The 20,733-nt window shown below is 41.7% G+C and overlaps 1 protein-coding gene across 4 annotated transcripts in view; it reads left to right on the top strand.

The window, feature by feature from the left end:
* The window catches only part of accs (1-aminocyclopropane-1-carboxylate synthase homolog (Arabidopsis)(non-functional)), a 36,708-nt gene that overhangs the window by 8,072 nt on the left and 7,903 nt on the right, over positions 1-20,733 (top strand). For 3 of the 4 annotated variants that reach the window (XM_059001910.1, XM_034905055.2, XM_034905056.2), the window contains exons 2-11: positions 11,807-12,381; positions 12,937-12,996; positions 14,588-14,658; positions 15,598-15,667; positions 16,511-16,577; positions 16,906-17,003; positions 17,659-17,736; positions 18,728-18,828; positions 19,912-20,001; positions 20,536-20,581. In XM_059001910.1, the coding sequence (XP_058857893.1) occupies positions 11,807-12,381; positions 12,937-12,996; positions 14,588-14,658; positions 15,598-15,667; positions 16,511-16,577; positions 16,906-17,003; positions 17,659-17,736; positions 18,728-18,828; positions 19,912-20,001; positions 20,536-20,581 (1,256 nt within the window). Of the gene's footprint in view, positions 1-6,756; positions 6,889-11,806; positions 12,382-12,936; positions 12,997-14,587; positions 14,659-15,597; positions 15,668-16,510; positions 16,578-16,905; positions 17,004-17,658; positions 17,737-18,727; positions 18,829-19,911; positions 20,002-20,535; positions 20,582-20,733 lie in introns of those variants that run through there. The other variant, XM_034905057.2, reaches the window with a different exon arrangement.

Below are 20,733 nucleotides of genomic sequence, written 5' to 3'. Positions count from 1 at the left end.
ATCAAGGCATCTGTAGGCTAGTACAAGAGTCTTGAACTGGATGCGAGCGGTGATCGGGAGCCAGTGGAGCGAGCGGAGTAGTGGAGTAGCGTGGGCGAAGCGAGGTAGAGAGAACACCAGGCGAGCAGCAGAGTTCTGGATGAGCTGGAGCGGACGGGTGGCGGACGCAGGGAGGCCAGCCAGGAGGGAGTTGCAGTAGTCTAGGCGGGAGAGTACCAGGGCCTGGACCAGGAGCTGGGTAGCATAGTTGGTGAGGAAGGGTCGGATTCTTCGGATGTTGCTCAGGAAGAATCTGCAAGTGCGTGCCAGAGTGGAGATGTGCTGGGAATAAGAGAGGCAGGGGTCCAGGGTGACTCCAAGGTTCTTAGCTGAGGAAGAGGGAGAGAGTGTGGTAGATTCCAGAGGAACAGAGATAGAGAGATCAGAGGAGGGGGAGGAGGAGGGAAAGAAAAGGAGGTCAGATTTAGAGAGGTTGAGTTTGAGGTGATGCGAGTGCATCCAGGAGGAAATAGCAGACAGACAGGTAGAGATACGGGAGGAGATGGTGGAGTCAGAGGTGGGGAAGGAGAGGAAAATCTGAGCATCATCAGCATAGAAATGGTATGAGAAACCATAGGATGCGATGAGGGGGCCCAGGGAGCGGGTGTAGAGAGAGAACAGGAGAGGACCCAAGACTGACCCTTGGGGGACTCCAGTTAAGAGAGGGTGAGGTGTGGAGGTTGCTCCACGCCAGGTTACCTGGTAAGTGCGGTTGGAGAGGTAGGAGGAGAACCAGGCCAGAGCAGTGCCAGAGATCCCCAGGTCAGCAAGAGATGATAGTAGAATAGAGTGATCAACAGTGTCAAAGGCAGCAGAGAGGTCGAGGAGAATTAGGACAGAGGAGAGAGAGGCAGCTCGGGCACACTTAAGTGAGTTGGTGACAGACAGAAGGGCGGTTTCAGTGGAGTGAGCAGAGCGGAAGCCAGATTGGAGAGGGTCAAGCAGAGAGTGGTTGGACAGGAAAGCAGAGAGCTGGCGGTGTACAGTCCGCTCGAGGGTTTTGGAGAGGAAGGGTAGGAGGGAGACAGGACGGTAGCTCTGGAGGGAGGTGGGGTCGAGGGTAGGTTTTTTGAGGAGGGGAGTGATAGAGGCTTTTTTGAAGGCAGAGGGGAAGATGCCAGAAAGTAGAGAGGTGTTGAGGAGGGAGAACACACAAAACAAAGCAAAGGACACTCTGGCCAAAGTAAAACAAACACTAACAATTCTAAACAAGTGTATTTTAGATATAGCAATTGTTTCTCTATTAATTTAGACTCACATCTCGCCTCTGACACTCTCCTGGAGCACAGAAAGCTGCAGGTTTTTATATAGGTGACCATCTCCCGATTTAACAACAATTAATCAATGAATTAATTTGTGAGAGGGTCACCTTTTGCACAAGGTTTTTAAATAAACAAAACACAAACGCACAGCTTTTCGCCGTCATCTTAAATAATAAATAATCGTGTCGGACGGCTTTCATCCGTCTGCATTGGAATTTGTGTTCGCGGTGATGTCGCTTGTCGTGTCGTCTTTGGTGTGAAGGGTGCTATTGAAAAGCACAGGTTTTATTGATTTTCTCGAGTCGCTTTGTCGTGTCACTCTTTGGTGTGAAGGGTGCTATTGAAAAGCACAGGTTTTATTGATTTTCTCGCGTCACTTGTCGTGTCACTCTTTGGTGTTAAGGGTGCTATTGAAAAGCACAGGTTTTATTGATTTTCTCGCGTCGCTTTGTCATGTCACTCTTTGTTGTGAAGGGTGCTATTGAAAAGCATAGGTTTTATTGATTTTCTCGCGTCGCTTGTCGTGTCACTCTTTGGTGTGAAGGGTGCTATTGAAAAGCACAGGTTTTATTGATTTTCTCTCGTTGCTTTGTCGTGTCACTCTTTGGTGTGAAGGGTGCTATTGAAAAGCACAGGTTTTATTGATTTTCTCGCGTCGCTTTGTCGTGTCGTGTCTGGTGTGTAAGGGCCTTTAGGGTTAGGACAATATTATATAAAAAGAAGCTGAATTTAGTACGATACTTAAATTAGTCCGGATTTGTGAGATTAATTAAAATGTTTTGCTCTGCTTTGGACATAAAATGTTAACAGTAATGAACAACCATGGTTCACATAGTATTTTTTATTATTATTACAATGTTAACGGGACACCTGATGCGGACGCACGCATATTCTTTTCGGTTGTTAAACTCAAGTCGGATGTGTTCTAATTTGAATGTAAGTTACGCCTTTTTGTTTAAATATTATGCACAACAGTGCTTTTAGTTATTGGATCTTCTGTTAAAAAAACAACTAATGTGTGTTGTTTATTTAAAAAAATAAAATGTCGATGCATCGATTATCTTTGATAAATGCCTATACGATAATCAAATAAGAAATTAGGTTGCCTATTGCACCACTACCCATCACACTGTGGCCTGTGAGGCTGTGAAAACACACAGCACTCTTTCAGTTTGTACATGTGTACACTGCTTTAGCAAGCATGTTGGTGCTTTTAATTCTGTTTTTGTAAGAATTGTTGAAAACCATTCTTCAGATGTTCCCCTTCCACCTCCTCGTGAGAGTTGCCTTTTCCTTTCCTGTTTTAATTCCGGCGCCTCCTTAAGACTCACCTCTTCAAACAGCACCTGTAGAACTCCTCTGTTGTATCCTGGGACACTATCACCCTTCATTTAAATGTGCTTTATTTTGCTCTTATCTGCCCCCTATTTTACTGCATTTAATCCTGTACTTCAGAATATTGTAATCTGCCAAGTGTTTAACCTGTAGTATTTTGTACTTAATCATATCCTGATGTAACTATCACTATTTAATCATATCCTGATGTAACTATCACTATTATCTGCTGGATTATTGAATTGTGGTTTGTCACACTTGAACAAAAATTATTGTATTTCTTGCTCTTATTGTATTACTTGTATTGTAACACTTGAATGTATTTGCTTGCGATTGTAAATCGCCCTGGATAAGGGTGTCTGCTAATAAATAAATAATAATAATAATAATAATAATAATAATAATAATAATAATAATTATAGTCTGAGAGGAAGCTGCTTATCTAACTACAGTGCAAAGGGTTGGCAAGTTGGGTTTAATAGTGGTGTCAGGGATTCTTCTGAGGATACAGTACTGTAGTTATTCCACGAATAAACCACGAGCCCCCAGGCTATCCTGGTGAGTGAAATAACCACAGCACTTGATGAACGTTAATTGAATATTCTGTTGAAGGTTAATCCAGGGCTGCAGGATGTTCATGCCCACAAAGGTGATTCCCCAACGCCTTTGTTTTTAAGATAAAAGTTGTTGCCACTCAAAAAAACACTCAATGATGTTGTTTGAAGAGTATTGTCTACTGTCCGAAATCTATTCTCAGGTGTCATTTACACAGCACATTTAAGTTTTTGCTAAATTACATTACTAATGCTAATTAAGATTTTTTTTTAAATTATTTATTCCTAAATTTGTAAAAAAAATAATAATAATAATAAAAAATCACTCAAAGCGAGGCATATTTAAAATGTTTCCAATAAACAAATAAAGAAATAAATGTTTGATTTTAAAACCGTGCTATGTCTAAAATATCCTCTTTATAACTAGGGGTGAGACCGAATAGTCGAACATTCGACTATTCGATAACGATGGCACCTATCGACAAGTGAATCCAACATTCGAAAGCTAAAAAAAAAAAAAAAAATGTATATATTGATTTTATTTTAAAGGCTGTACTGCTGATTGGCTCTCTATGTAGCGGTAATGAAGATTGACTGGAGGGTGGGATTTGTTATTTCTTGTCTGTGATTGGCTAAACTAGAACGTACCTCGGCTAACGATGGCTTACTCACAGAAAAGTTCAGCATGGAAATACTCTGACAAAGTAAATGAAAACACTGTTAAGTGTAAAATATGTGCAGTGCAATTAAACTACCACAAATCTACAACTGGTATGTTAACCCACCTAAAAGACAAACACCGTTCTGTGACGCTAGCAACGACAGAAAAGAAAAGAGGACCGCAACAAACCGCCATTGCATCCTTTGCGGTGAGGCCTCGTCAGTGTGACAACGTCGTACGTGCTGAAAAACATCAGCCCTTATTTATTGCTAATATGGTGGCAAAGGACATGCTTCCCATACGTTTTGTTGAAGGTGAGGGATTTCGGGAGTTGATGAAATTTGTGGAACCTGAATACACAATCCATGCACGAAAAATCCTGCACTAAAACAGTTACCCCTAGACTCGAAAAAAATGCATGCCGATTCCGCAGCGTCTGTCCGCAGAAACTTGTCAAAGGCTGAGAAGGTGGTGATTACTACAGATGCGTGGACTGCACTGAATACCGAGTCGTACGTCATAATAACCTGTCATTTCATTGAGGATTGGGAAATGAAAAGCGTAGTTCTACAGACTCGCGCCACGCCAGAGAGGCATACAGCAGAGAATCTCGCAAATGTGTTGAACACCGCTGTAGACCATTCGGGTTTAACTAGGGGGGGAAATCACTGCCTGTGTTCACGACAATGCCAGCAACATCATCTTCGGAGTTTGTTGAATGGGGCTCGAATTTGTGCTTTGCACACACTTTGCAGCTCGCCTTCAACGATGGCTTTAAACTTGGTGCTATACATAATGTAGTCGGTGCGGCCAGCCGTCTTGTGTCGCATTTTCATCACAGTGCAATAGCCACTGAGGCTCTGAAGTTGAAACAAAAACAAACAACTCTGCCTGAGCACCGTCTGCTGCAGTATTGCCGGACCTGATGGACATGCTGATTTTTTTAAACAAGAATAAGTGAACATGATGATAATAATGGACATTGCTAGCCTAACTATTCCTAAAGTTTTAGTTAGGATTTTTTTTGCTTCCATGGAAGGCTAGTGCGTTAATGCCACTCAGGCCTTTTTGTTCATTCATTTATTTATTAATATTATTAAGCTAGCTACATACATAGCAAGCTGTTGCCTATACAGGCTATTTATTTTTTATTCACTGGAACTCGAACGCACAGGTATGTTTCCGATCTGATTTAACGTAGACCGGTAGTCTGCATGTTGTGTGTGGTTTGAAAACGTAGGAAAAGTAAATCGTTTAGTTAAGTGGATTGTATAAATTAGCTAGCTAGATAGTCTAATGAATTTTGTATTTCGCTGTTATGACCGGAAAACATTATTGCCACAAGGATGCTAATGTTAAGGCGTTTGCCTCGCAGCTCACATTGCTAAACTATTATTGAATGAAAATTAAATTAATAATTGAATAAAAATTATACTTTTTTTTTTTTAATTGTCACAACCTTTATAGTTCATTTGAAATTGTAATTAACGGAAAAGCTTGTGACAATATCGGTAAAAGAATAACACTTGCTTGCAAAATACGAGAGGGGGGGGCGACTATTCGATTAGTCGACCTCAACAGCTGTGGAATTATCGATAGTCAAAATATTTGTCGTGCACATCCCTATTTATAACCCACAATAATGCTCACACAGGCGTCTCTATGCCCCCCACTCCCCCCCCACCCCCTTTTGAAAAGATTGTAGTCTGTGCCCTGAAGACTTTGGACATTCTGCTACCCTGGGATAATCATGGAAAAGAACATAGGTTCAAAACTATATTTAACAGCTGGATCAAAGAATTACTTTCCTTAGATCAAGTGCAGCGCTACTTAGCAACGCAGTGTACTTTGGAACAGTATGATCTGAGAATGAATGCAAGATAGATTCCAAAAAGAAAAATATTCACTTAGGTCAACCAAATATGGAAAAGTTATTTGATGCTAGATATCTCTACACGTGTGTAAAAAATGTTATACATTTTTGTAATAGTGTAAACCCATAAACCCGACCGAAATATTTGGCGAATCTCACCCATAGAAAAATATTGGCGACCTATTGCAATATACAAACTATGTATTGTTAGTGGAATTCGATATTAGTGCCAAAAATGTTTGCGTTTTTTCGTCATAAGCAAAAAACGCATAATAAAAGAGGCTTGCAAATATTTATGGCTTCACAGTATTTGATTTCTTGTTTAATATCCTGTCGTGTGTTTTGCATAGTACTAACTAACTAAAAAACTGTGATGTTACAATTAGGGCAATCCACTCTTTTTTAAATATTTTGATGTTCAGTTTCTAAAGGTTTGTACAACATAACCTAGAGATATTCATGTTTATATACCAATAGTTTTAGCAAACAAATTTAATACACAAAACAATCTACTAAATCATTTTTTTGTAATCTGAAGGTTTTTACTAGACTTACTAATGTCTTTCTCAGCCTTCTAAAAAGCTCCTAAAAGCTGTATTTCTGAAGTGAAGTGCTTCCTCTGCTAAGGGAGTGTAGGCTGGCTGTTCTTTCTGAAGCAGACCCAGGCTGAAGAAGGACATTTTTGCTGGAATAGTTTGCAAGTGAGGTAAATAATTCTGAGCAGAAACAACAGCACTGAACTAACTTTCTTGGGTAAGAAATGAAATGTTAGGGTCATTCCCCGTGAAATCAATTCCAATGAACTAATACAGAACATATTTGTGGCCTCCGTTAGACTTACTGTTTTGCACACTGATGCAGTTTTATATGTTTCTCAGCAGGACCTAAATGGAAGTGGGCCCTGCCCCCCTTCTTGCCTGCAGGACTATTGCCAGGACAACAGCTGTGGGGGAGGAGAGTTAGTAGCCACTCCCTACCCCAGCCAAGCCTCTTTTTGAAACTGTGCCGGTTGAGGTTTTGTTGTGTAAGTGGCTGTTTTCAGTATTGCCTTTGGACTCGCAGCTTGTGCTAGGCAGGTCCGAAGTCCCATACAGCTAGAGAATTCGGACAGAGGGGGATTCCAGAGACTCAGATGTGACTCTCAGGTCTCACACTCAGACAAACGTAAGTGAGACTTAAATATTTGTATGGGGTAGCCCCCCTACTGCCTTGTTATGTCCTCTTTACTGGTCTCAGGGCACCTAGAACCTCATTCCCACGAAGCTAGGAGTCAGAAAGATTGTCTTGGGATGGATATCTGGCAGTCTGTGCCTCACTCCATACAATTTAAATCCCCCTTGACTAAAAAATACATTTCCTGTCTATAGAAATGTATACTGTAAGCTCTTTCATTGGGAAGCATGGGGGATGTGCAATAAAAACACTAAAGTGGTTGTAGCTACCAGATTAATGTCATATAATCTCCTAATTGTGCGCTTTTATTCGGTGTGTGATATATATTTGAAATATTGTAAAGATGTATTTTTCTTTTAAAAAGCGATTATCTAACCAATCAGCTGCTCTCCCTATTGACTGACATCATTCTATTACCCAGAAGACACTAATGGAGTAGCTAATGGAAGCAGCGCTCCAGATAAGGTTTTGGGTCATTGAGTAATTTAATCTCCAATTTAGACACAGTGTGAGTAAAATGTACCTTGAAGTAATGAGTGCTTTCAAAAAATACTGTACTTTAATGCTAACCTATGGGGTATGCATTAATTACAGCCTTACATTTTAATTTAACAGTAATGTTACTTTCAACTACTGGACTGGGGTGTTTACACTTCAACCTGTGTAGCTTTGAATTTGTCTTATTCTTGATGTGATTGGCTGCAAAGACAACAGGGCTAGCCAGACTGGATAATGTTTGTTGGTTGGTTTTACTTGTGTACAGTTTCCTAGTAACTGAAGACATTGTATCCTGGGAGATGTAGTTGTTCGTGGAAGTTTGAAAATTGCCTCCAGAATTGTGTATTTTTCTGCATGTAACTAGTGCGTGTTTCGTAAAAACGGCAGGTGCGCAGCTTATCTGGACCGCTGGTGGCAGTGTTAAATTATTCTACAGTTTTTGCACTTCAACAGAAACCAGAGCCATTTGGAATTCAAGTTAGTTTATTTTCCCTAATACCTAGTTTCCTTCCTTGAAGACTTGCCACGTATGCCTCTTTTCCACTGTACAACTGAGCCGTTAAAAGTAACACAACTTTTTTTTTTTTTTAATTAATAAAAATATTAGTTGACCACTGTCTATTTCTTTAAATAGCCATTTAAAAAAAAAAAAATGTGTTTAAAAAATGACATTATACTGTGGTATGATGATAACCACGGTATATTTTTTGACGGTTATTATACTGTCAAAGTGTAATACCGTGACATCCTTAATACCGACAGCCTTGGTTAGTATTTTCTAAGCAAAGAAATCCTAAATAAGCAAATAACGTTTTAACATTACAAAACCCGATATCTGCTCCTGCAAGGGAACCCTGCTGTTTTGTACAGCGGTATCAGCGCTATGCTTTAGTGTAAGAGTTCCCAGGTTCGTGTCTGACCTCCGCCTGGGAGAAGTCCCTGCTTGCAAGAACCAAGGTTGACCACAGTATATATTGAAATTAGGGCTGTCACTTGATTCACATTTTTTGTCGGTTAATTTATGGGCATTAGTAGATTAAACGATAGATTAATCGGTTCATCCATGCACATTTTTAATAAAGGTAACAATCTTATAGCGACTGTCCTGCCTGTAATACATGCATGTAATTATATATATATATATATATATATAGTGGCTCTCAAAAGTATTCACCCCCTTGGACTTTTCCACATTTTATTGTGTTACAACATGAAATCAAATGCCACTGATCAACACAAAAAAGTCCATAATGTCAAAGTCAAAAATAAAATCTACAAATTGTTCTAAATTAATTATAAATATAAAACAGAAAATAATTGATTGCATAAGTATTCACCCCCTTTGCTATGACACACCTAAATAAGCTCTGGTGCAACCAGTTGTCTTTAGAAGTCACATAATTAGTTGAATGGAGTCCACCTGTGTGCAATTAAGGTGTTTCACATGATTTCAGGTTAAATACACCTGTCTCTGGGAGGTCCCACAGTTGGTTAGTACATTTCCTAACAAAAACTACATCATGAAGACGAAGGAACATTCAAAGCAAATCCAGAATAAGGTTCTTCAAAAGCACCAATCAGGGGTAGGATATAAGAACATTTCCAAGGCATTGAATATCCCCTGGAGCACAGTAAAGTCTATTATTAAGAAATGGAGAGAATATGGCACAACTGTGAATCTGTCTAGAACAGGCCGTCCTCAAAAACTGAGTATCTGGGCGAGAAGGGCACTAGTGAGGGAGGCCACCAAGAGGCCTATGGCAACTCTAAAGGAGTTACAGTCTTCCATGGCTGAGCTGGGAGAAACTGCATATGGCAACAATAGCCCGGGTGCTTCACAAAACTGGCCTTTATGGGAGAGTGGCAAAAAGAAAGCCATTGTTGAAAAAAACTCACATCAAATCTCGGCTAGAGTTTGCCAGAAGGCATATGGGAGACTCTGAGACCAAATGGAAGAAGATTCTATGGTCTGATGAGACCAAAATAGAACTTTTTGGCCTCAACACTAAGCGCTATGTTTGGCGCAAGCCTCACACCGCACATCATCCTGAGAACACCATCCCTACCGTGAAGCATGGTGGTGGCAGCATCATGCTATGGGGATGCTTCTCTGCGTCAGGGCCTGGAAAGCTTGTGAAGATAGAGGGCAAAATGGATGCAGCAAAGTACAGAGAAATCCTGGAGGAAAACCTGCTGAAGTCTGCAAGAGACCTGGGACTTGGGAGAAGATTCATCTTCCAGCAGGACAATGACCCCAAACATACAGCCAGAGCCACACTGGAGTGGCTTAAAAACAAAAAGGTAAATGTCCTGGAGTGGCCCAGTCAAAGTCCGGACCTCAGTCCAATTGAGAATATATGGAAAGAGTTGAAAATTGCTGTTCACCAAAGGTCCCCATCCAACTTGACGGAGCTTGAGCAATTTTGCAAAGAAGAATGGGCAAAAATTGCAGTGTCCAGATGTGCAAAGCTGGTAGAGACTTATCCAAATAGACTCATGGCTGTAATTGCTGCCAAAGGTGCCTCTACCAAATATTGACTCAAGGGGGTGAATACTTATGCAATCAATTATTTTCTGTTTTGTATTTGTAATTAATTTAGAACAATCTGTAGATTTTATTTTTCACTTTGACATTATGGACTTTTTTTGTGTTGATCAGTGGCAAAAATTCCTAATTAAATCCATTTTGATTTCATGTTGTAACACAATAAAATGTGGAAAAGTCCAAGGGGGGTGAATACTTTTGAGAGCCACTGTGTGTGTGTGTGTAATATATAGATATATATATATAATATATTTGTTTTATTTGTTTTTAAATATCCCCTTTATTTAGTAAAGGCTAAATAAATGTCAGTTGCCATCTAGAGCATTCAGGTTATTATGGATGTTTGCTTTTTACTGCCATCAGTAACTCCATCCATGGTTATTTCTGAATGTTTGTTTTAATTTCAAATGGTGAAGCATTGAACTTGTGTTTTTGTGGTACGGCAATTTTGTTTGGCATAATTATTTACATACCATGGTTTTCTCGTCCGGTTCCTCAAAATACTTCCAAATGTGGCTTTGCCTCGTTCCTTTGTTTAGAGATGCCATTTTATTAAAAATATATAACAAACGTTAAAAAAACGCTTGTCATTAACTTTATTACACCATGGACTGGATACCATTCCACGCCTACTATTGCATGAACACAGAGTGCACCAATGAAGCGCCAGATCGCCCGAGAATAAAACCTGCCCCAGTGTCAATCTTTCTGTTACACCAATTAGAAAAGCTACTTGGAGGCAATTGCCAAACCCCTTCCTTTTTATAATATCCGCCCTTACTTTGGCAGCACAGCAGTCGGATACGCGATGGACTACTACATATGATGATAAATTACTAAAATATGCGTTTTGGTGAAATTTTTCACGTGACTGGTTATACGTCTAGCATATTATTCAACATTTAACAACTTCTTTACAGTTTATACGTTTTAAACGTTTAAAATTCCCATCCCTAGTCTCTGCGCGTGTTCTGTGTGTGTGTGTGTGTGTGTGTGTGTGTGTGTCTCGGCGCGTGTTCTGTGTTTGTGTGTGTGTGTCTCAGTGCGTGTTGTGTGTGTGTGTGTGTGTCTCAGTGCGTGTTCTGTGTGTGTGTGTGTGTGTGTGTCTCAGCGCGTGTTCTGTGTGTGTGTGTGTGTGTGTCTCAGCGCGTGTTCTGTGTGTCTCAGTGTGTGCTCTGCGTGTATGTGGGTCTCAGAGCAGTGTTCTGTGTGTGTGTGTGTGTCTCGGCGTGTGTTTTGTGTGTGTGTGTGTCTCAATGTGTGCTCTGCGTGTATGTGGGTCTCAGAGCAGTGTTCTCTGTGTGTGTGTGTGTGTGTGTCTCAATGTGTGCTCTGCGTGTATGTGGGTCTCAGAGCAGTGTTCTGTGTGTGTGTGTGTGTGTCTCAATGTGTGCTCTGCGTGTATGTGGGTCTCAGGGCAGTGTTCTGTGTGTGTGTGTCTCAGTGTGTGTTCTGTGTGTGTGTATGTGTGTGTGTCTCAGAGCGTGTTCTGTATGTGTGTGTGTGTCTCAGCGCGTGTTCTGTGTGTGTGTGTTTGTCTCAGCGAGTGTTCTAGGTGTGTGTATATGTGTCAGCGTGTGTTCTGTGTGTGTGTGTGTCTCAGTGCATGTTCTGTGTGTGTGTGTGTCTCAACGCGTGTTCTGTGTGTGTCTCAACGCGTGTTCTGTGTGTGTCTCAACGCGTGTTTTGTGTGTGTCTCAACGTGTTTTGTGTGTGTGTGTCTTAGCGCGTGTTTTGTGTGTGTGTATGTCTCGGCGTTTGTTTTGTGTGTGTGTGTCTCAGCGCGTGTTTTGTGTGTGTGTGTGTGTGTCTCAGCGCGTGTTTTGTGTGTGTTCTCTCTCAGTTAATCCCTCTTGTTTGCCACAGGTTTCAGTGAGAGGAACATGGCGTGCTCGTCGGGTGCCGGTGCCGGGGGTTCTGGGGGAGGCAGTGGTTTCCGAGGGGGGTCGTCTCTGGGTTCCCTGCCTCGCTTGCGGAAGCGTCGGAGGGTAGGTCGTGGACGGGAGCCACTGGACGAGGCCCTGGTGCGGTTCCTGAGCTCGCAGCGTGCTGTGGAGGAGCGCTTCCTGGCTCTGGAGGAGTGCCGGCTGCAGCGGGAGGCCGAGGCAGAGCAGCGTAGAGCCCAGATGGAGCAGCGGAGGGCTGAGATGGAGCGCCAGCACGAGTTCCGCATGTTCAGTGTCTTCACTCACATGGTGAGCGCACTGCGGCCCGATCTCTCCCCACCACCCCTTTCCCGCAGGGGCAGAGCCAGGCAGGAGGAGGAGGAGGAGGAGGAGGAGGAGAGGGGAGGGCTGTACCCCCGACCAAGCAGCGACCCCCCCAGGGCTAGCCCCTACCTGTCGAGCCGTGGGAACCAGATCCGAAACTTCGAGACCATACTGCAGGAGGGCTACACCATGTACCACGCTGACAAGCACGACGAGGACAAGAACCCAAGCGTACGTAAACACCACCTTGTTAGTTATCACAAAGCTGGCAATATTCCAGGACACGGGTACAGTGGAGCTAGTCAAGCTTTTTTTTTTTCAAACTTTGATTTTATAACTTAATGAGCTTTGAGGGCAGTTTAGACAAATCTCCTGAGATTGGGTAATATCCAAAGATGTATAGATAGTTTGCCCAAGTTGAAAGCTACTATTCTAGAGTAAAATATTCCTTTTGTCATATTTGGTTGCACGACTTAAATGGTTAGGCATGTATTGCAAACCGCAATTAATCCCCTGAAAAGTCACTTCTTGGGGGGACTACTGTATGTGTACCTTTCCCTCAAATAACTCTCCCGGCAATGACCTCCCAGCTGCTTTTGGTCTCATTGACAATTCATGAATCAATTGGAATCTGGCCACATTCTTAACATGTAACCTCATCCCTGCCAAATTAAAACACATCATATTTACCCAGCATGTAACCCCAATCCTGCCACAGAGATGCATAATGAATACTTTCACCTCTTCTGCTCAGTACTAACATGATCTCCTCTTTCCTCATTTCAGGGCATCATCAACTTGGGAACCAGTGAAAACAAACTGTGCTTTGACCTGCTTTCCAAACGGGTGAGTAGGCTGCTGTGGAGGTCCTCCCACTGCAGGGGGCGCTGTCTCGCAGGTGTGGGGCTCTTGAGATAACCACATTGTCAGAGAGATGCAGAATACATTTTATTTACTCACCAAATTGGCAGGTAAATAAAACTGTTTTACATGGTAAAAACTGTCAAATCTGGCATCGTTTGGGACAGGAAAATTATGCCAGATTGTACAGGATTATTACAGAGGTATTGCAAAATCTAATACTGTACCTAAAATATAAATTACTATTTTAACACTTAGTAAGTACATACAGTAGTAGTGTCCCGGTATAACTGTAATTCAAGGTATCTATTCAATTTTATTTACTTTCGCCATTATGTAAACAAGGATTTGACTGTAGATGTGCCACAACTGCAGGACGTGTGCGTATTTACGCAACATACTTCACTCTAAATGTAAAAAAGGAAAACCACATGGCTTGGCGCCGGATTGCACAGTCAGGTGTACATTTGTTTCAGGCAGAATAGACATGTTCCGGGATTTGGTATTTGTTCGGGACCGAAAAATGATGTAAAATGATACAGAATGCTGGTTTGTTGAGGTTTTTTACTGTGTTAACACACATTGGAATCCTGAAATGAACATTTGTGTGTCGCCAGTTACTGGTCATGAGAAATCTGTTGATGCAGAACCGTAACATAGCATTCAGCAAAAAGCATTATAGAAGTTTTTAACTTCATTGCAGGAGGAAGGACTGCCCTCACATACACATTACATCACTTTTCAGCCAATCAGAAAACATATAAATTGACCCCTCTTTTCATTCAATCGAGTCACATCCCTCCACCTCCCTCAATTACCACATGGTCAACCACAGGGGGTCTATTTTCCAAAAGGCCAGGGACTGAACCAAATGGGTTTGAGGCCAAATGTTTCATTTTATACCGTACTCCATAATCATCAAATAAAAGCCAGTTCAAATGAATGGCAGAAGTCTAATTATTTAGCATGTGAGCCAGGGCTCAGACAGAAGCTACACTGCTGGGCACCATTTCTAAGCAGGCTGCTTTCAAATAAAAAAGGGTGATTTGTAGCATAATGCGTGTTAGGGCAAAACATCAAAAATAAGCATTAAACAATAACTTTAATTTTCTTGTTTAATTGTTTCATATGTATAATAGTTTTTTTATGCAGTTTGGTGTAAAGGCCTTGATAAATCTGGCACACTAAACTCTTTAAAAAGGCATATTTAATTCTGTACTGCTGTTTATGTATACTCCTCAGTTTCATCCCGTTGCTGTACAGCGTGCCGCGCAGACAGCGTGCATTACAGACAGCGTGCATTGACAGCGTGCATTACAGACAGCGTGCATTGACAGCGTGCATTACAGACAGCGTGCATTGACAGCGTGCATTACAGACAGCGTGCATTGACAGCGTGCATTACAGACAGCGTGCATTGACAGCGTGCATTACAGACAGCGTGCATTGACAGCGTGCATTACAGACAGCGTGCATTGACAGCGTGCATTGACAGCGTGCATTACAGACAGCGTGCGTTACAGACATCGTGCCATGCAGATGGTGGAGTGAACTCGGGCTTGTCTGTCTTTTGCAGCTGACTCAGTCTGACATGTTCCAGATCGACCCTCCTTTGCTGCAGTACCCTGACTGGAAAGGACACAGTTTGTAAGTAACATACCCTGCTGGCTATAGAATAACGCCCTTGCACATTATTGTATTAATTGTTGAAATGTCTCATAACTTTTCCCGAACATTTATGTTTAAATGTGGCAGATACTTCTTGCTTACCCTATCACTGCTCTTTTGTTAACCTAGTGATGTTTCATCTGTAAAACACTTCTAAAATTACACAAAATACTGAACCGAATTTTAGTGACAAATATATTGATACATTTGTCACTGACTTTGTTTTTGGGGGTGGGGTCTAAATACAATCTCCATTGCAATATCTGCCCCAGGAGCAACAGAGTAGTGAAGAAGACCAACTTTATTCAAATAATTGGTGGCTTTATGGCATCACTTTGTTTGAAATGGTAACAGATTATAAAGAGCAGCATTTTTATTTAAAAGCCAGACTGCACTTGGTGCTGTGTCCAGTTCTGGTCACCACAGTACCAAAGAGACATTGTGACCCTGGAGAGAGTCTAAAGAAGAGCAACCAGACTAATCCCTGGGTTTAAATGAATGCGCTAGGAAGGTAGGTTGAAAGAACTGAATCTATTTCTCCTGGAACAAAGACAAATGGAGGACATGACTGAAGTCTTTAAAAATTTTAAAGGAATGACATAGTTAACCTGAACTAATACTTTAAGCACAGCACAGAGGACACACTTGGAAATTAAGTGGAGACTTGGGACAGAGGGAATGAGACTCTTTTTTCACACAGAGAGTGTTGAGAATATGGAATGGGTTACGTAGTCATGTTGTTGAGGCAGAATCACTTGGCAAAGTTCTGCAGTAAAATCGGCATTGTTCATTTTATGTGCTTGTCATTGGCTTAAGTCACATTTTCTTGACTCATCTGACATTTGTTTCTAATAGATATTCAGATTTTCCAGTTAGCAAGTTTGATCTGTGCCACTATTAACATGTGCTTGTCCCCAGTCTGCGTGAAGAAATCGCCAGGTTTCTTACCTATTACTGCAAGACACCGGCCCCTCTGAAAGCAGACAATGTGAGTTTGTGTTTTTACATATTATCTTCTTCTCATTGGAGTAATAGATAACATTATGATACAGTGCAAAAGTGTCTTCCTAGTTCAGTGGTTCCCAACCTGTGGTCCGTGGACTACTCGTTCACGCAATCTGGCTGTCCCAGCCGTTTTGCTCCGCATAAAGTAGCGCACTGCATTCAGTATTCCTAACTCGTTGGAATGACTAAATTAAAACAAACAAACAAACAGAAAAACATTAAAACCACAATTTTAATACTTTTCATTTTCAACAGTTTAAGCCTAGAGATCTCATTGTTAGGTAAGTTATATAAATACTTTACTTTCTACATGTACTTATAGATATACACATTAAAAATGCTTTTCAAAATGCTGTGAAAAAATGCGTGGCAAGTGGTCAGTCGGAAAAATTCTGAACACCAAGGTGGTTCCTACATTGAAAAAGGTTGGGAACTACTGTCCTAATTTAACCAGCTTACCTGCAAAGCATCGAGGTATTCAGTTATTTATTTGGTTTACATAGAATTATGTTTTTTTTTATCGATTTTACATTTTAGTTATTCAATGTATTGGCGTTAACCCATAACTATTAAACACTCAATAGTGCTGAATTTAGAAATATTAAGAAACTTAATACATGCAATGACAAATGACTGCCATTGAATGTATTGGGATTTGTTTAGTATTTGTAAATGTTTTGGAATGCAGTAATATTGTAATTGATTCTGTTGTGCTGACCAAGTGGGTGCCCCTGCAGTGCTGAGTGCAGTTCCCCCTCCCTGCCACATGGGGGCTGCCAGGAGCTGTGCCTCTGTACCAGCCGTGTTCTCTCTCCTGACTCCACAGGTTTTGGTGGTGAATGGCTGTGGATCTCTGTTCTCCTCTCTCGCTGCAGTTCTCTGTGATCCAGAAGGTAGGCACTCTCTCCCTGTACTGCTGTGCCACATGAGTTCACCCTTTGTGCAGTGCTGTTGCTTCTGCTGATCCAGAACTTCAGAACAAACATGGAGGATGGGGAGTAGGTGGCTCTATAGTGTGCTGATTCAGAAAACCTACCAAAAAGTTGAACAAAGTAATGATGAGGGAGGCAGTGAATCTAATTAAAATTACTGTGAAACCTATAGTTTAGAATTTTTACCATTTTAAATCATCCCTAATGGTAGACCTGCATGGTTTCAGTTGATTTTGCTCCATACTGGTAGTGCCCTATTCCTTAGTGCACTTTCCTGTTGCTTTTTCAGATGGCATCCTGATCCCCACCCCCTTCTACGGAGTGATCACTGGGGACGTCCTTCTCTACAGCAGCGTCAGGCTGGTGCACGTGCATCTCGACAGCCAGGTACAGGCTATAGCCTGGAGCGCTTTACTTTATACAAGCACCCCACTAGAGGAAAGCCTGGAACGCTTTACTTTATACAAGCACCCACTATAGGAAAGCCTGGAGCGCTTTACTTTATACAAGCACCCCACTAGAGGAAAGCCTGGAGCGCTTTACTTTATACAGGCACCCACTATAGGAAAGCCTGGAGCGCTTTACTTTATACAAGCACCCCACTAGAGGAAAGCCTGGAGCGCTTTACTTTATACAGGCACCCACTATAGGAAAGCCTGGAGCGCTTTACTTTACCTTAAAAAAACATTATCTACCAGGGGGAATCATTTTGAATAAATCTCATCTAGCACTGTACAAAATGAGGTATGAATTATTATTCATAAAACTCCACCTTGTTTATCATGAAAGACTGATGTATTCCTGGCAGGTAATGACTGCTTGGGTCCTGCTAAATATTTTCACACAGTGCTGAATGCTCAGACAGACCTTAGACTCAGCTGAGGAATGTTGAAGATTGCCCTGTCTCAATATGGCTTTCTGGTATGCATATCATGCTGCATGTAGACACGTATTCCAAAGTGGCAGTAACATGAACTCTCTCGAACCCAGCGCTGCTTCTGGTACAAGATGTCATTCTGTTTGCTGGTTTCTCTGTTCCCAGATGAGTGGCAGTGATGAGCGCCCCTTTCAGCTGACTGTGGAGAAGCTGGAGAAAGGTCTGGAGGATGCTAAACAAGAGGTAAGTCACTGCTGAAGTCAGGGTTCCTTCCTGTCTCTGTTGTAGTGAGGGTTCCTTCCTCTCTCTGTTGTAGTGAGGGTTCCTTCCTGTCTCTGTTGTAGTCAGGGTTCCTTCCTGTCTCTGTTGTAGTCAGGGTTCCTTCCTGTCTCTGTTGCAGTCAGGGTTCCTTCCTGTCTCTGTTGTAGTCAGGGTTCCTTCCTGTCTCTGTTGCAGTCAGGGTTCCTTCCTGTCTCTGTTGCAGTCAGGGTTCCTTCCTGTCTCTGTTGTAGTCAGGGTTCCTTCCTGTCTCTGGTTGTAGTCAGGGTTCCTTCCTGTCTCTGGTTGTAGTCAGGGTTCCTTCCTGTCTCTGGTTGTAGTCAGGGTTCCTTCCTGTCTCTGTTTGTAGTCAGGGTTCCTTCCTGTCTCTGTTGAAGTCAGGGTTCCTTCCTGTCTCTGTTGTAGTCAGGGTTCCTTCCTGTCTCTGTTTGTAGTCAGGGTTCCTTCCTGTCTCTGTTTGTAGTCAGGGTTCCTTCCTGTCTCTGTTGAAGTCAGGGTTCCTTCCTGTCTCTGTTGTAGTCAGGGTTCCTTCCTGTCTCTGTTTGTAGTCAGGGTTCCTTCCTGTCTCTGCAGGTTTTGTAGGTGACTTTACGTCATCAATAGCTAAAGATTGGGAACACATGTTAATCTGGACTAATTAGCCAATGATTTGTTCAATTAAGTACTGAGAGCTCGGTTGAAACGAAAACCAGAAGACCCTGTAGCTCTCCAGGGCCAGGGTTGGAGACCCCTGCTTTAAAATGAACACGTGGTGCACTATTTCACTGAATAGTATTACATAGTATGACTGTAAACTAGTGCAGTGTGCTCACCTCTGTGCTGGGTCATCATATACCTGCAGTACTGCTAATCCAGGTGTGATGAAACTTGGTTAGGACATTGTGTAGCACCTATAGAGCGTATAAGAATATGGCGAGGTGAGCACTTCTGTCACTTCTCTTCCTGCTCGCTGCAGGGCATCTCCGTCCGGGTCATGATTCTCATCAACCCCCACAATCCTCTGGGAGAGATCTACACACCCACAGAGATGAAAGATTTCCTTGAATTTGCAAAGAGGTGAGTCATGTAACTTTATTATTATTATTTATTATTATTATTATTATGATTTATTTCTTAGCAGGCGCCCTTATCCGGGGCAACTTACAATTGTTACAAGATATCACATTATACACATTATTTCACATTATACAGATATCCATTATTTTTTTATTTTTTTACATAAAATTACCCATTTATACAGTTGGGTTTTTACTGGAGCAATCTAGGTAAAGTACCTTGTTCAATGGTACAGCAGCAGTGTCCCCCAGCTGGGATTGAACCCACGACCCTCTGGTCAAGAGTGCAGAGCCCTAACCACTACTCCACACTGCTACACTGTTGAGTACTTTCAAAAGTTTCAAAAGTTATTACATCATTTGAATTCCTTCAAATTCAGGAGAGACCTCGATTGAGTTACAACAAAACAGGAAACCCATATGCAAGTAGTTCTAGTCTCTGTTGCACTTTGTTACACACATTTTTCCTGCCCTTGTTGTTTTTTACTTTTACTTGTTATCTACTTAAGCTGTCTTTGGGATAAAAATAGCCCCAGCCAGTGACCATGAAACTAGGTCTAGACAAAACTTTCAGCAAAATTGTGGTTGTTTACTTTGGTTATCAAATTATAACAAAGCGATTTGTTTACTTTGGTTATCAAATTATAACAAAGCGATTTGTTGGATTTCTTATACATAATTTATAACGTGTGTACTCATTTCTGCATGCTTAATTCAGCTCACACTGAATTTCTTGGACTGTTCATTTTCTGAAGGGAATTAAACATTTAAATGCCTGTAAGCGGGCCTGGTTAGCATGTGCTGAAATGTACCTTTATTCCTTTCAGAAAATGTGCCTTTGCCTTCTCAGACCTTTCTGAACAGGGCCCTTTTATCTCCGTTCCTATCAAGTCAATGTCAAACAGAATGTATTTATAAGTGGCTGAATTTTTTGTGCATATCTCCACAGATAAGAACTCTTCCATGTTTATTAAAATGTATTCCAGTACCTTTGGAGACATTGTGGCTGTTTCTACTGAACAAGCTCCAGCTGCCTCCCTCTCTCAGCTTTCTGAGCACCTGATTATCTCTCTGTGCGTTTCAGACATGAACTCCATGCCATCGTGGACGAGGTCTACATGCTGTCTGTGTTTGACGAGTCTGCCACTTTTCACAGTGTCCTCAGCTTCAACAAGTAAGTACAGCTGTCAGCTGCCACAGGGCCTGGACTGTCTTCCTTTTAAATTGCTAGTAGCTGAGTCCCCCTTGTGATCATGTACCGCACTGCAGTCCGAGATATGTGTGGACCTTATGTTGTCAATGTACAGCAGTATTGTATATATGGATGTAGGATATTACAGGTTAGATACAATGCTTTCTAAGCTAATGCTAATGCTACCATCTCTAAAAAATGCTAATGCTACCATCTCTAAAAAAGCATATTCTTCATTCAGGAACCTCTTAGTGAACTGCAATGAGTTATGCTTTTGTTCTTGTTTCCCGATACAGATGATACAAGCCTCTATTATGATATGATATATAATTTAAAAACAAATCATTATTAATTCAAAATATAATATAAAAAAGGCTAAATACATCTTTCCAAAGAAAGAGTATTTAAGAGAGTGTCTGTCCCAGTTCAGGGGTCTGTTCTCCTCACAAAGTTAACCAGTTTTGTGTAAGATGGCAATTAAAGCTTTGCCATTGACTTGTTGCTGATTGTTTGCAGGATTCCAGACCCGCAGAGAACACACGTTATGTGGGGAATCAGTAAGGTATGTGGATCCCACATGTCCGGACAGGTGACGGGGGCTCAGGCCTCCTGCGATCAAAAGCTTCCAAACACTGCAGAATGGGAGGCAGTGTGGCAAAGTGGTTCTAGTCAAGAGACAGGGATCCAAACTAAATTTAAACATGGATAAGAGTA

The sequence above is a fragment of the Acipenser ruthenus genome, chromosome 27 (genome assembly GCF_902713425.1).
Source record: "Acipenser ruthenus chromosome 27, fAciRut3.2 maternal haplotype, whole genome shotgun sequence".
In the NCBI taxonomy this organism is placed as follows: Eukaryota; Metazoa; Chordata; class Actinopteri; order Acipenseriformes; family Acipenseridae; genus Acipenser; species Acipenser ruthenus.
Note: the sequence above shows the minus strand (reverse complement) of the source record. Positions and strands in the feature narration are given on the sequence as shown.